General features: G+C 42.2%; 1 protein-coding gene across 4 annotated transcripts in view; it reads left to right on the top strand.

Moving 5' to 3' along the window:
* Positions 1 to 14,161, top strand: part of PLEKHM3 (pleckstrin homology domain containing M3) — a 181,195-nt gene that overhangs the window by 63,736 nt on the left and 103,298 nt on the right. For all 4 annotated transcript variants that reach the window (XR_014143407.1, XM_081813761.1, XM_081813763.1 and 1 more), the window contains exon 4: positions 3,398 to 3,543. Coding sequence is in view for 3 of the 4 variants with exons in the window: in XM_081813761.1 (XP_081669887.1) it covers positions 3,398 to 3,543 (146 nt within the window). In the remaining variant the exon portion in view is untranslated. The remainder of the gene's footprint in view (positions 1 to 3,397; positions 3,544 to 14,161) is intronic.

The following is a 14,161-nucleotide window of genomic DNA, read 5'->3' on the forward strand; positions in this document are numbered from 1 at the left end:
TGTCTTTCTCTGTCAAATAAATAAATAAAATCTTTAAAAAAAAAAAATTTTACTTCTAAACCAAGTAAAATGCTTCTCAGTGGAGAGAGTGAATGCTGTGGGAAAATACTGGTAAAATGAACTCAGGTTGTTTCTACGTAGCGGATTTGTAGAAATTGACTAAGAACCTGAAATGATGATTTTGGAAGCCTAGAGAGTATACAATGTGACGAATTACAAGCTTTTCATTTGAGGGGCTACACACCCGCTGCACTTGAATAGAATTGGAATTTTAAAGCTTGGAGGGACCTTTGCAGCCACCTAGAAACCAGGGAGCCATCCTCACCTTTTCCCCACCAGGGTCTCTGGTGGTAGTTGGCTGGTTGGGGAGAAATAGAGGTTCCTGGGCCCTAATCCAGATCTACAGACTCAAAGTCTTATGGGTGGGAGTTGGGGTGGGGACGGGGTCTACATTTTTCATAAATATCTCAAAGAGCGACAAACATGTCAAATTCTGACACTCACTGAATTTGGCAAACCGCTGATTTAGGCTGACCCCTTTATTTGTAGTGAAGAAAGCAGGCCTAAAGAGTTTGATGGGTCAAGTTCACGGTCTGTCCTAGGCAAAAATTGGCTTTCTAAGTCTGGACCTGTGCTTGTCCGTACACCATGTATCCCAAACAGTCCTAAGCACGCAGATAGGTTCAGACCTACTTCTGGGTCATTAGGGGTGATTTCAGCACAGAAAGTAGGAGAGCATAGTTCTAAATAAGGTATGAAGGTAAAGACACCCAGGAACTAGGGGTTTATGTGCTGTTGCTTCTGTCTAACCTAAAACCTAGCCACTCTCTCTCAGCCCTTCTGTCTTTGATGAGCCTCGAGACTAGTGCGCAGTGGTGAGAATGCTTAGCTCATTTAGTTAGCTCATGTAGTTGAAGCCCCAGCATGTTAGGCTTTGGACCCGTGTTGATGTACACATTTTTAGACCATGTACTTTCTTAAAATGCATATTTGTGTATTTTAATATTGCTTATGTACGTTGCATCTAAAAAATTATAATAAAGTCATTAAAAAGTATAGACTGATAAACCCAGTAGTACCCACTAAAGCATATATAAATACCCAGCAAATGCTTACTAATGTTAGTTGCGTCTAAAATTCAAAAAAACAAAAAGCTAAAGTGACCCAAATTTATTTTTGCTGTGTTCTGTGATGAGAGTTTAAACTATAGTGATGACCTGGAATTTCTGCAGGACCATGATCACTTTCTAAATCATTAGGAAAGATTGAGTTTTATTCATTGTCATTTCAGTGTTAAGTCAATTTGACCATCAGCGAGTTTTTGGAAACAGCAATATCCCAGTGTCTAGGATGTGTCAAGTTCCACTGAATTCTGCTCCACAGTCCATGTATGAACACATGAGCGATGTATAATTCTTAGAATGGGCAACATATTTTTCACGGGGTTATTAACAAAAGAATGCTGTTTTAAGAGGCAGGTGCCCAGGTTAGGGGGATCAGTTCTAAAAGAGCTACGAGAAATTAAAATCTCTTTAAATGCAGGTGTATGTGTGTCGGGTAATATTCAGTTTATCATCCTTTCTGCATAAACAGTTATTGAAGGTCTGCTGCATGTAAAGCTCTGTGTTAAGTACTGAGGATAAGAAACTGCTCTGAGGAGTTTATAGTGTGGTTCTTGCTGGACAAGCACATAAAGAGGCACAGTAGTTTCAGGAAGCATGTGCTAAATGCCAGATGAGCAGTAGTGCGGTCAGTGAGTGCAGCAAAGAGCATTCCAGTGCCCAGAGCCCAGGCATTGCAACGGCACCTCCTCTCTGCAGCCGCGGCCGCTTGTGTGTTCACTTCGTCTGTATCTGTCGCACACATCTCCTTGCTCAGCGCATCTGAAGAACAGGAGCTTGTTCTGAGTTTGCTGCTACTCAGTAGTAAAGAAATAACCATTCCAGGAAGGAACGGTATGCAGCTTTTGAAGCATGATACTGATGCACACACTTACTGTCTTTTAGTACCTCTTGTCTTGAAAGCAATAGGATCTAATTCTCTTCCTGGAGAATGCACTGTGAAACGGCTCCATTACTGATACCATTTTATTTGTGATGAAAACGAAAGTCTTTTGAGTTTTGTGATATTTTCGTTCATGGAGTTCATGTGAATCAGTTTTTTCTTGGGTTAGCAGTTTGTTTAATAAACTGTTTGGAGCTCCTTTAATGGCAAGGAGGTGCAACAGTGATATTAGTGGTGATGAGGCTGATGATGATAGTGATGATTAATTCATTTTATGCCCTTATCATGAAATAGGCTTACTGTGAGATTTCTTTGACCAGTGCGGTTCTTGATCCAGCCATGAATCCAGAAATGGATTTCTGAAATGAAAGCAGTAGATTAGAAATGCCAGGATAATGTTGCTGTTTGTATAATCATGATTACCTGTTCTGGGCTGCCGGGATTTTGTCCTTTGGGTTGCGATAGAATTTCTGTACTCACCAAGAGAAGGTAGTTCCTCCTACCTAAAGAAAAGGCATGGCTTCTTTGTGACAGGGCGGAGATTATTACCAGTTCCGCTGAGAGTCCCAAAACAGTGCTCACAGAATCATGGATTTCCTCGGACATGAAAAGGGCCTTAGCAATGACTTGCAGGCAGCCACTGGTCTCGAGTAATGGGCAGGATTTGGCAACGTGGAAATCAGAAGAGGGTGTTGTGTACGGAGAAGTAATAATGTGCCAATGTGTGGAGGATGGAGTGAGCACACTGTTTATTTGGGGAATAGTGAGGAGAGTTCTCTGATTGCAATAAAGAGGTTATATTCCCATTGGAGAGTAGTAGGAGTAGGTAGTTGGAAAGGTGATATGGGGCCAATCGGGGGACAGATTTCTTTCATTGACTATGTAAGTAAAGGAAGGCCACATATCAGTTTTTAGAATCATTTTAAACTCAGACGGGCTTAGAGCCAAATCCAAACTCCACCTCTTCCTGGCGCAGTGACTTCAGACAAAATTCTTAACTTGGCTAAAACCATCTCACGGAGATGTTGTACATGTTAAATAAGCTCCTTTATGAGAAGTCCCCAGCAGAATGTCTGGTGGTGGGAATAAGGGTTTATGAGGAAGAAGTGAAGTGCCAGTGGTGGGGTTGTGGAGAGGCTGATCTCTGCCAGCTGTATGCAGAAGACACAGAAGAGACCAGAGACAGGACCAGTTAGGTGCTGGTTATGGCAGCCCCTGAGGAGGTGAGGGGGTGGAGGCTATCGGGCTAGGAAGAGAAGGACACATCCATGCATGTGTTTTCTGAAGGTTTTTTTTTTCTTGTTGCGGACTTTTGTTTGAGGGTTGTGTAACCTTGTTCTGTGGTGTTAAAAGTACAACGCTAATCATAGACTCGTCCTTTTGCCTTGGACAGGATGCCAGCGATCCATAGGCCTTTCCAGTGGGAAAGCCAAGGTGTGCAATTACAGTGGGTGGTATTACTGCAGCAGCTGCCATGTAGACGACAGTTTCCTCATCCCCGCACGCATAGTCCACAACTGGGATACTTCGAAATACAAGGTAAGTACAGAATCTGAGTGTACTTCATAATAGCAATGTGGGTGTTCAGCTGTTGTGTGGATTAAGAAATAATGATAAAAGAATTTGAAGCACACTTGACTAGATAGTCTCATAAAAGCTACGAGATCTTATCTAATGCTTCTTAAACAGCTCCCATTTAAAGGCGTCTTAACTATGACTTTTTATTAATTTCCTCACTTAGAAAGATAATATAGCAGTTTTTACTTCTGGGCCTTGATAATTAACTGTGGGTGCTAAAAAAGAATTCTGATAGAGAAAGAGGCCTCATTATTTTTTTATTAGATCTTATTTCCAAAATCATAATACTCTCAGAGGATAAAAATAGGAAAATAATGCATGCCTGGGCATCCTAGTGACTTTTGAAGGAGAGGCCTTATATAATCAAGATATTTCTTATCTTGAGTAGCAGTAGCACTCCTACTCATGTGAAGGTCAGTCTTCCTGCGGGTCCATCTCCCCTGGAACTAGAAGCGGGAGAGAAGCTATGAGGATTTCTGGGTGGGGGCCCACACCAAAGAACAGTGCACTGAGCCACCCTTAGACCTTCACCTGGACTGTTGTTTATTTTTGTAAAAAGGGAGGAAGTGAGAAGCACGCTTTGCAAAGTAACTGCTAACAGCCTAGCAGGGTATCCCAGAAGTACAAATAGCAGACTTGGTAGCTATAAAAATTCAAGTCAACAGAGGAGGAGAGGAAGTCTGAGTACCGGGACACTCACCTTAAGAGGGTAGAGAGGAGAGGAGCAACCAGCAAAGGAGACCAAGGAGGAGTGCATAGTGAGGGAGAAGGACCCTACTGTGCCCAACAAGCCACACAAAGAACGTGTCTTCAGATCAGTTGTGATAGAGGCTGATACATAGGTCGGATAAGATGAGCACTGAGAATTGACCATGGGATATAGGAATGGGGAGGTAATGAGTGACCTTAATGAGAGCAGTTTGAATGGAGCAGTGGGAGTGAAGGTCTGATTGGAGTGAGTTTGATATGGAACAGGAGAAAAATGAGACAAGAACAGACAACTCTTGAGAAGTTTTGCTATAAGGGGATGGAGAGAGATGAGTAACTAGAGGGGAAGTAGGATCAAATTGGGTTTGATTTTTGTTTTAACAGAAGAAATAACAGCATGTGTTCTATGCTAATGTGAACTACCTAGGAGAGAGAGAATTGCTAGAATCATGTGGTTGAGTGAGAAAGAATTTTGTAGACAGTAGGAGGGTTGGCCTTTGCTTGGAGCAGGAAGTAAGAGAAAAGGCAGAGTCTGGATGTAGGTGCCAGTGGGTAGGTTAGGGAAGGCCCCTCCCATTTACATCAGTAGCTGTCATCATATTGATTTATTTCAGGACGTGTGAGTCTAAAGAGATTAAAGACCCAGCCCCAGTCACTCTGGGAAAAGCCTTTACCTTCTATTTCATATAGTTTCAGGAGTGATTAGGCAATAATTCTGCCAACCCTTTTATAAACTTGTCTACATCTACACCCGTCCTCCTTGTCCTCCTTCCAACCACAGAAGAAACATCACTCCTTTTATGGAAGGTTTATTCCTTCTGCCTCTGCTCATGATCTTAGCTCCTCCATCAGTTTTGCCAAATCTGATTGACCCTTGTCAGTTTCTTGTTCTACTAGACTTCTCTGGGATATAGTATTGGACCAGGAATTCTTCTGCCTTGACTTGGAGTCTGCCTTGACTCCTCCTACTTCCAACTCTTTTTCCTCTGTCACCTTCTCTGATTCTTTGTCCTCTGCCTACACCTTTAATGTTGCAGTTCCTTAGCTTCATTTTTTTGTTTTCTGTTCCCACTTTATACTCTATTGTATTCTCTCTTTCTCTTCCATAGTTTCAACTCCCTGATGATTCCCACCCTTATCTCCAGCTCTATTTTTGCTACTGCAAGGGAGATCTGTGGATTTAATTGCCAAATGACATCTTAGCTCTAGCTTTCAACCTAGTAGTCTTCAAGATATGTGGATTGTACTGCACTTGTTAGCAGCATTGTACCGCAGTTCTGCCCATGCAGAAACAAGGCAGTAGAAGTTGGCAAGTTGGGGAATCAAATCCACTGAAGTACTACTATAGGCATAGGATTCTTTTATGTTCCTGTATTCTGCCAGAACTGAGAATTCTGGTATCTGACTGACTAGAAGCTTTTCTGATCCTTCTGCCAGAATGCTGTCACCTCTTCCTTGAATGAACCTTCCACGCAAAGTGCTTTGTCCCAACCATAGTCTGTATGACTGCTTTTATATCTCCTTGCTAATAGATGTCTGAGACTTGCTGTCAGTGTAACTGTATCACCTGGGAGCAAGGTGGGTGGGGAAGGGACCCATAGCTGTCACCTGTAATATTTTTTTTTTTTAAAGATTTTATTTGACAGAGAGAGACAGAGTGAGAGAGGGAACACAAACAGGGGGAGTGGGAGAGGGAGAAGCAGTGTTCCTGCTGAGCAGGGAGCTGGATGCAGAGCTCGATCCCAGGACCCTGGGATCACGACCTGAGCTGAAGGCAGCCGCTTAACCGACTGAGCCACCCAGGCGCCCCTGTCACCTGTAATATTTGAAATCTAAAACAAACATGAAAGTTGTGAGGGGCCATTTGGCAGATACCCTTTCTGTATCCCTGGGCAGCTCAGTCTCCTGGTCAATCCAATAACCATCCACATCTTCACTGTCCTTAGGATGCCTCATCCCCATCCTTCTCAGCATATGACTTTGCCTCCACTTCAAGGACAACATTGAAACTACAAGATATGGATATGAATTCCTACAAATGTTTCTATATTTGTACCTGGCCTTACTGCTTCCCCTCCTATCATAGGAAGAAGAAGAGCCCTTTCTCTTGTTTAGAGATCATCCTTCCACATGTACTATAGATACTTTTCTCCATCAGGGGAACCGCTCTTCATTCTTCCAGAGCTGATAAAAGCATGTCCTCTTTGGCAACATATTTTCTGGTATTCCCCACCCTACCCTATTTGCTGCATTGCTGGCTCTCTCCCTTGGGCCACCACCATGTCGTGTGTGTGTGTGTGTGTGTGTGTGTGTGTCTATAATTAGACTTACTTAGGGGGTTAGTAGCAGGAGCTTGGAGTTAAACAGGCATTTGTCCAAGTCCTACCTCCACCTCTTATTTGGGGCTTAATTTGCTGGGGCAAAGTACTTGAACTTTCCTGAGCCTCAGTTTCCAATTTATAAAATGAACCCAGACTGCCTGAGTTCAGGTCTTGTCTTGGTCATTTATTAGGTGTCTAACCTGGGCAAGTTATGTAGTCTCTCTGTGTTTGAGTGTCCTCATCTGTAAAATGAGGACACTGACACTTCACAGGCCCACTGCCGGTTACCTGAGTTCATGCATGTGAAATGTTCAAGAATAGTGCCTAGGACATAGTGATGCTGCTCCTCTCTGTGAGCTCCCTGGGCACAGGGAACCTGTCTTAGCACAATTTCTGGCACGTAGTAGGTAAGCAAGAATGTATACTGAATCAGTGAAGGAATGAGGCCTATCTTATGGGCCCCTCCAACTCGGTACCCCAAATCGGCTTCATCACCCTCATCACATGTACCTCCGGAATGTCCGTGGCCCCATCAGTCCGCACTGCCCGTGCCGGGAGACAGCCTGGACTCTTCTCTCTGCCACCACCCTCCTCCCCGGTCTAATCAGTGAGCAAAACTCAACCGCTGGATTTGCATTCTGCTGCACCCACCATCCCACCTCACAGACTCAAACCTTGGGCATCACTCCCACGAAGGAGTTTGGTAGCCTCCTAACTGTGCTTCCTGCCTGCAAGTCTTGCCCCAGCAATTGTTCAGAAAACCCTGATCTCACGTGGGTAAATTCTGTACCCTCTCTCAGTCTCAGTTTCTTCACCTTTAGAATGGAGGTAGTGATGATAGTAATGGGAACTGCTTCATAAGATTGCTGTTGGCTTAAAAGAATGATTCACAGAAAGCCCCGAGCACCGTGACTGGCACACAGGTGCTCGGTTAACGCCAGCTTTTACTATGATTGTGTAGAAGTGAAACACAAATCTCTTAACCTGACCCCAAGACCTTTTGTGATCTCCAGTCCCTGCTCTTCTGGCCCCTTCATGCACTACCTCCCTGCCCCCATGAGCGTCCTCGGAAGGTCACACTCCCTCCTGTTCCTCAGTCCTGCCGTGCTGTTTCACACCTCTCGTCTTCCTCTTGCCCTCATTTCAGCATGGCAGACCCTAACCGAGCCTGTCTTAAACCTCCCTTCCTCTCCCGGTTCTTTCCTTCCCCTCTCCCAGACGGAGTTATCATTCTCTCCTCTGCATCTTGTACTTGACACTCTGAATAGAGGCTATAAATATATTTGCCATGTGTGTATTAGATAAAAGCGTATTTAGAGTTGAGTTTGATTTACATTATTTAGATTAATCTGCTTAGAGCAGAGCTTTGACAGCTAAGAGAGGTGTATAGAGTGCAAGTGAGGGAGGCAATCCCAGCCCCGCGCTCACCCGGGGCTTAGGCTAGTGGCACTTGCCAACAGAATATGCACCACTCCAGGGAGTTAAAACAGAAGAGGTGGTGCTAAATGAGGAAAGTCTGAAAATCAGGCATGGCTTACAAAGATGTGAATTGGTGGAGGAGATCCAGATCTGTGTGCAGTGAGCCATTGAAACCATCAATTTAGCCATCACGGACGCTTGCAGTCTTTTTCTCTAGAGCAGACATTTTGCCATGCTGGTCATTCAGATGACAAGGTTTGATGTGGAGAGGATAAGTAACTAATTAAAGGTGTTAGGTACCCTCGCTTTATCCCCCTTGTACATGAGGAATATCTCCTTTGTCGGACCTTCCCTCCCAGATTCTCAGTGGACCAGGGAAGATTTTAAAGCAAGAACAGAGCTGGTCAATTTTATCAGGATCATCTCTCACTGGCATTAAGTAACTATTTTCCATTTAGTCCAGGATCTGTCTGTCTTTGCTCAGACACCAGGATTTAACTTAATGTTTCTAATTGTGAGGATCAATTCAGACCTATCAGTTTCCAAGACCAGACATCATTCTGCTAGATCTGCCTCCTATCCTTAATAAGAAGTACGTGACTGGCTTGAATATCCATTTAAGAGAGTGAAAAAATGGTTTTGCAGAGCTGATTGAAATCTGTCATCTGAAGCGTTTCCTTGTCTACCCTCTGGAGTAATAATACTCCTAATTATTTTTAAAGCAGGATTTCATCTATTTTCTGGTATACATCCTGCAAATTGAATTGAGCTCCAGGATTACCCAGCAGCTAAACCTTATCCTCAAGTTCTGTAGCCATTTTCTAATGAAATTCTCTTTGAAGACAACCTTCCCCCTACTGTCCACCCTCCCATTCAAAAATATCAAGCATGACACAGAGGTGGTGAGGACCTCAAACTTGGCCTCAGCTCTTCCTAAATAGTTCCCTACTATTGTACTTTTAAAAAATATTTTTGTGTCCTAGCCTGAATATTCACATTCCATTTAGCTAGGGGTTTTCCATGTTACATAAACTATTTCCTATCTCTACATCTTGAGAGGCATTCAAGGCAAGCTGTACTGTTCTCACAGAGCTGGAGAGCAGCTCGCTGATGGGAAAAACCACTTGTTCAGGGTCATTCGGAGATTTTGTGAACAAATTGCAATTAACCTTAAGATCTCCTGATTCCTTCTCCATTAGCCCCCAGTGCCTGTTTTAAGAGGACCAAGAAGCATTATGGTTGGGATTGATTTTAGTAAGACTTTCACCATGAATTTTCACAATGAACACAGGCGAAAATACAGGGAAGAATACATTATACCAAAGCAATAAGTGGTTATTTTACTGTGATAAGATTGTGATTTTTTTTTCCTTTCCTGATCTTTATTCTCCAAATTTTCAGTAATGTGATTGTTACTTTTAGTATTTTTAAAATGATTAACTGTCACTTAGCTCCATATATTCTATTTCAGAAAATACATATTAGAAACTTGCCTTTTTTAATGCCTCAGAATTATGATTGTTCTGTCCTGTGATTACTTCATTGTGGTTTAATGTGGTATAGAAGGCTACCATAAGGAAACTTCCTTCCGTGAGGAAACTGCCTTGCACTGCTATATTTTTATTTCTTCTTCTTTCAAATATACTTCCACAAACTTCAAGATTCAAAAAGTACAAAGGGCATGTATACATAGATAATCTCCATCCCACCTATCATGTTCTTCTTCCCACAGGCAACCAGTTACTCTCTTCTTGTGTATCTTTCCACAGGTTTTTTTTTTTTTTTTTAAGATTTTATTTATTTATTTGAGAGAGAGAGAGAAACAGCATGAGAGGGGATAGGGTCAGAGGGAGAAGCAGGCTCCCCGCCGAGCTGGGAGCCCGATGTGGGACTCGATCCCAGGACTCCGGGATCATGACCTGAGGCGAAGGCAGTCGCTTAACCAACTGAGCCACCCAGGCGCCCTCTTTCCACAGGTATTTTATGTACATGTGCTTATTCACACAACAGTGGCAATAGATGATCTACATGCAGCTCTTGGAGAGCCCTCCCTTCCACTTAGATCATATCCCTCATCTGGGGCTTGCCTGCTTTCTTTTCCTGTTTTCTTTTTTTGTATAGCCACTCCATATTCAGTCATGAATTTTACACATTTTTATACACACACGACAATCTAACCAGGCCTTTCTTGGATGATTTTGTTTTTTCAGTCTTTTGGTATTACAGATAATGATTCAATGAATAACTTGATACATCATTTTGACTGTAAGTACTTTCATTCACAAGTGAGACTGAGGACACCTTCCTAGATGTAGGTTTGTACATTTTTTAGCTTGCCGCATGTTCCAGATTGTCCTCAGCCAGGACTGTGTGCTGCACTTTCACCATATCTCCTTGCAGGCACCTTTCTTCCTTAGTACCAAGATTTCCGCTCTCACTTCTGGTGTGACTGTGCTGCCTCGGGCTGTCCTTCCCCTTTTCTACTTTCTTAACTCTAAAGCTGTGGTGAGCTTAGAAACAACTAGCCGAGCTGTTAGGAGTGTGTGGTTCAGGGTCCCAGCCAGAGCATCGTAAAGCACTCATCCATTTCTTCAGCAAGTATTTGTCGAACACCCACCACACTCACTGTTGGAGGCAGTGGGGACAGTCTCTGCCTTGTGAATGCTCGTATTCCAAAGGAGGGAGAAAGACTAGTAAACAAATACACAAATAAGTGACTTCTAGATAAATGACGGGTTACTGGACTTAATTTTTGTTTCATAGCTAAAATTAAATGGTCAGCATACTGCCAAATTACATCATTGGTTAGTCTCCCTTTGTAGCCCCTTGACTTTGTATTTAGGAAAAGGGAAGGACAGAACCTGGACAGGGATCCCCTCCTTTGAGGAGTGACGAATAGATAGTTTATGGTAGAGTTATTAAAGAATAAAAAGAACTGTGAATATAAATAATGCTAAAAAGCACAGAACAGGGTATCCAGAGATCTGAACAGATAAGTCACTTAAGCTTTCTGGATTCAGTATTTTTTTTCTATTAAGTATATTAATTCAGCATTTCTCAAAATATGTTCCATGGAGCATTAACAAGTTCTGTGCTTGTTAATAGGTGTTCTGCAAAAAGAGGGTTCTATAGGAGGGTCTCAGCCAGGCCAGCTTTGTAATTGGAACAGGGCGCCTCAAGAGAATGCAGCCCTGGGAGCTCACAGGATGGCAAGAGATTGGAAGGAGTTAGAGATAGAGGCCCCTTCCTCCAGTTGGTAAGCAGGGCCCAGACTGAGTTTCATCCCCTACCGCCCCCTGTACAAGGCCAGCACAACACTAAATAGCTGCCTTGTCTGCAGATAGGTTTGGGAAATTGCTGGGCTAAGCACGTGATGCAGACACGATGTCCGCAGGCTTTCATAGGCTAACATGCTACACTGAATCACTAAGAGAGGAATGTGGCATGTGGCATTTTTCTTGTTGGACCTCAGAGCACCATTTTTGTGGGACCGGTGTTCCTTGGAACACCTGCTGAGAAAAATGGAACCAGACTGTTTGTCCCAGTTGTTATTCTAAAATTATGTTCTCATCTGTTTTATTCTAATGCATTCTCCTCCCTTAACAAAAACTGAACTCCTCCCTACTCCCACCCCCACCACATCATCTGCAAACTGCTGTCTCTGGGTAAACATTCCCTCTGCTCCATTGTTTTCTTACCCGGGGCTGTTTTTGTGGGGGAACATACCAGGACACCATTCCAGAACCTCTTTCTCAGAATTACGTAAACCTGAACATCTGAGAATTCGGTTTTTAAGAGGTAGCAGTCACCAGCTTAACAAAAGGAGTATTATGTTTAAATCTATACCAATGATGGTTACTTCTCAAATAATGTTTATTTGTAAATACGTATGTTTATAGAGCAGATTGGGTCCTTATAATTTGTAGCTGATTATAACCCACTTGCTGTTTGCTCCAACTCCTGTGTGTGAGGTGTGGAGAAGCAGTCGGCCTCGACTTCCTCCTCAGCTCTTGGATCACGCAGACTGCAGCACTGTCAAGGGAGCATCAGTTCACAAACTGCAACAAAATCAAGTCACAGACTTGAGTTCTTATAGCTTAAATTAGTCTGGTTTTAAGCTTAAAAAGCCGTGGAAAGAAATTATATTAAACATGAAATATTATTTACTAAAATACCAAAGGTCAGTAGGTTTGAAAAATGAACTATTGGCCCTATAAAAGTTGTTTCTAATGTGAATGGAATGGGATCATGGAAAAGAATGCCAACCAAAACCATTTTTAGAAAATGTATTGGGCCCATCCATCTGCACCTATGAGCTGAATTTTTACATACATCAGAAAAGCACTCAGGCTTTTCATGGTTTTCATAATTTGGCAAGAAATAGGACAGTAGCTCTTAGCTCTTAGGTGGAATATAATTGGTGTTCACATATAATTTATGTAATATTTCTGTTAACAGGAAAGAAACTTTCTCACTTAAAAGAGTATCACTGGCTTCCTTCCCTAAGTAACTATATATTTAACATTATCTTTTTAAAAAAGCTTTCTAATTACAGTGAGTTTGAAAGTGGAATCCTTATACCAGTGTGCAGGCTTATTTAGAACTTAGGAAATCAGTGGGGATACAGCACTCTCTTTTGCAAAAGTAGCATTTTATGCCAAATTCTTAGTTCTTTCAAAAATTCCCTTACATAGTTACAAGTGGTGGATTCTCAAAAGTGAGCGTGTGCTCAGCCATGCTGCCAAAAACATGGCTCAGTGTTGCAGGGTTCATTCACCTACTCGGGCAGCCGCAGTCACAGTATGCTCTGTATTCTTAACCCTGGGTAATAACTTCATGAAGCAGTGCCTTAGACATTATTGAAACTAGCTCTGTTTTTGTTTTTAGTAATTTCAGCTTATGAACACTGATGTCAGCAGCTGCTGTCCCATTTGTCTCACTGCTTTCACTGTCTCTGAAAAAGACTTTCCCCCCCCCCCCCTTTTGGGCTTAAGTACCACCTGAAGAGAGAAGCCTTTTCAGGCCTGGGAGACTGGCCAGTGCCCTTTGTCCTTCTGTTCACCTACTAAAAGGTAGTATTGTTAACCTAATTCAGCAGGGCCCTGACTCAGTATAAACACTGCTCAATAGAGCCAGAAAGACTAATTGAATTGTACAATACATCATTTTTCAGCAACAGTTTCAAGTGGACTGTACTTCATTTCCCAGAACACTATCCGTTTTTTCCCCATTTAAGATATTTAAATATAGCAAATATTTAACCATGATAAATAAAATATTTGAACCCAATTCTGTCTTTCTTACCGAACCTTGAGCTACATGAGGACAGGGCCTTGCCTACTTTATTCTCCACTAATGCCTGCTATGGTATTTATCTGGCATGTACCTGTGTCTCAATGCCTCAGAGTGAAGCATTATTTATCCTTGCCAACTGTTATTTCCCATCTGGTTAAGTAGTGAAAGGTTTTGGCTAATTCCAGATGCCTCTTTGTGAGCTGATGTACGGACTGTAAACTTCACCAGCTATGTAACTGCAGGACCCCCAAAGGATCACACAACAGGTACCTCAAAAATTGCTAATAAGGAAAAAAAAATGAGACTTTATTTAAAAAAAAAAAAATCAATGCTTTTGTATCTATGACAAACTTTTATATGAGTTCTATTTTATATTAAATTACATAAATGTGTTTTAATCAACATACAATAGCTGTACATTTAGTTATCACCTATTTATACTGCGGGGGTTGTATTTCATGGTTGTATCTAGTTGTGGTACTCTCCTCTGTCCCATCCTTGCCCACCAAGTGAATTTCTGTTTATCCTTCTAGACCTTAGGCAGTGTGGCCTGCTTTGTCAGGGGTTCCCTTCCCCCCAGGACAGTTGATTTCTCCTTCCTTTAAGCTCCCAGTGGACCTCATCTGTATTTCTTCTGTACTAGAGGACAGGCTACGTGCTACATGTAGTTTGTATTTTAAATATTTATCTGTGATACTAAATAGTGAGCCCCTTGAGGGTACAGACTGTATCCTATTTATCTTCATTAATAAATTTCTAGGCTGGACTGTAAAGCATAGTGGATTTTCAATTTTCTTTTTAATAAGCAGAATTTTTTTAATGTTGAATTCTATCAT

The sequence above is a fragment of the Leptonychotes weddellii genome, chromosome 3, assembly GCF_054177405.1.
Source record: "Leptonychotes weddellii isolate Sample4059 chromosome 3, ASM5417740v2, whole genome shotgun sequence".
Taxonomy (NCBI): Eukaryota; Metazoa; Chordata; class Mammalia; order Carnivora; family Phocidae; genus Leptonychotes; species Leptonychotes weddellii.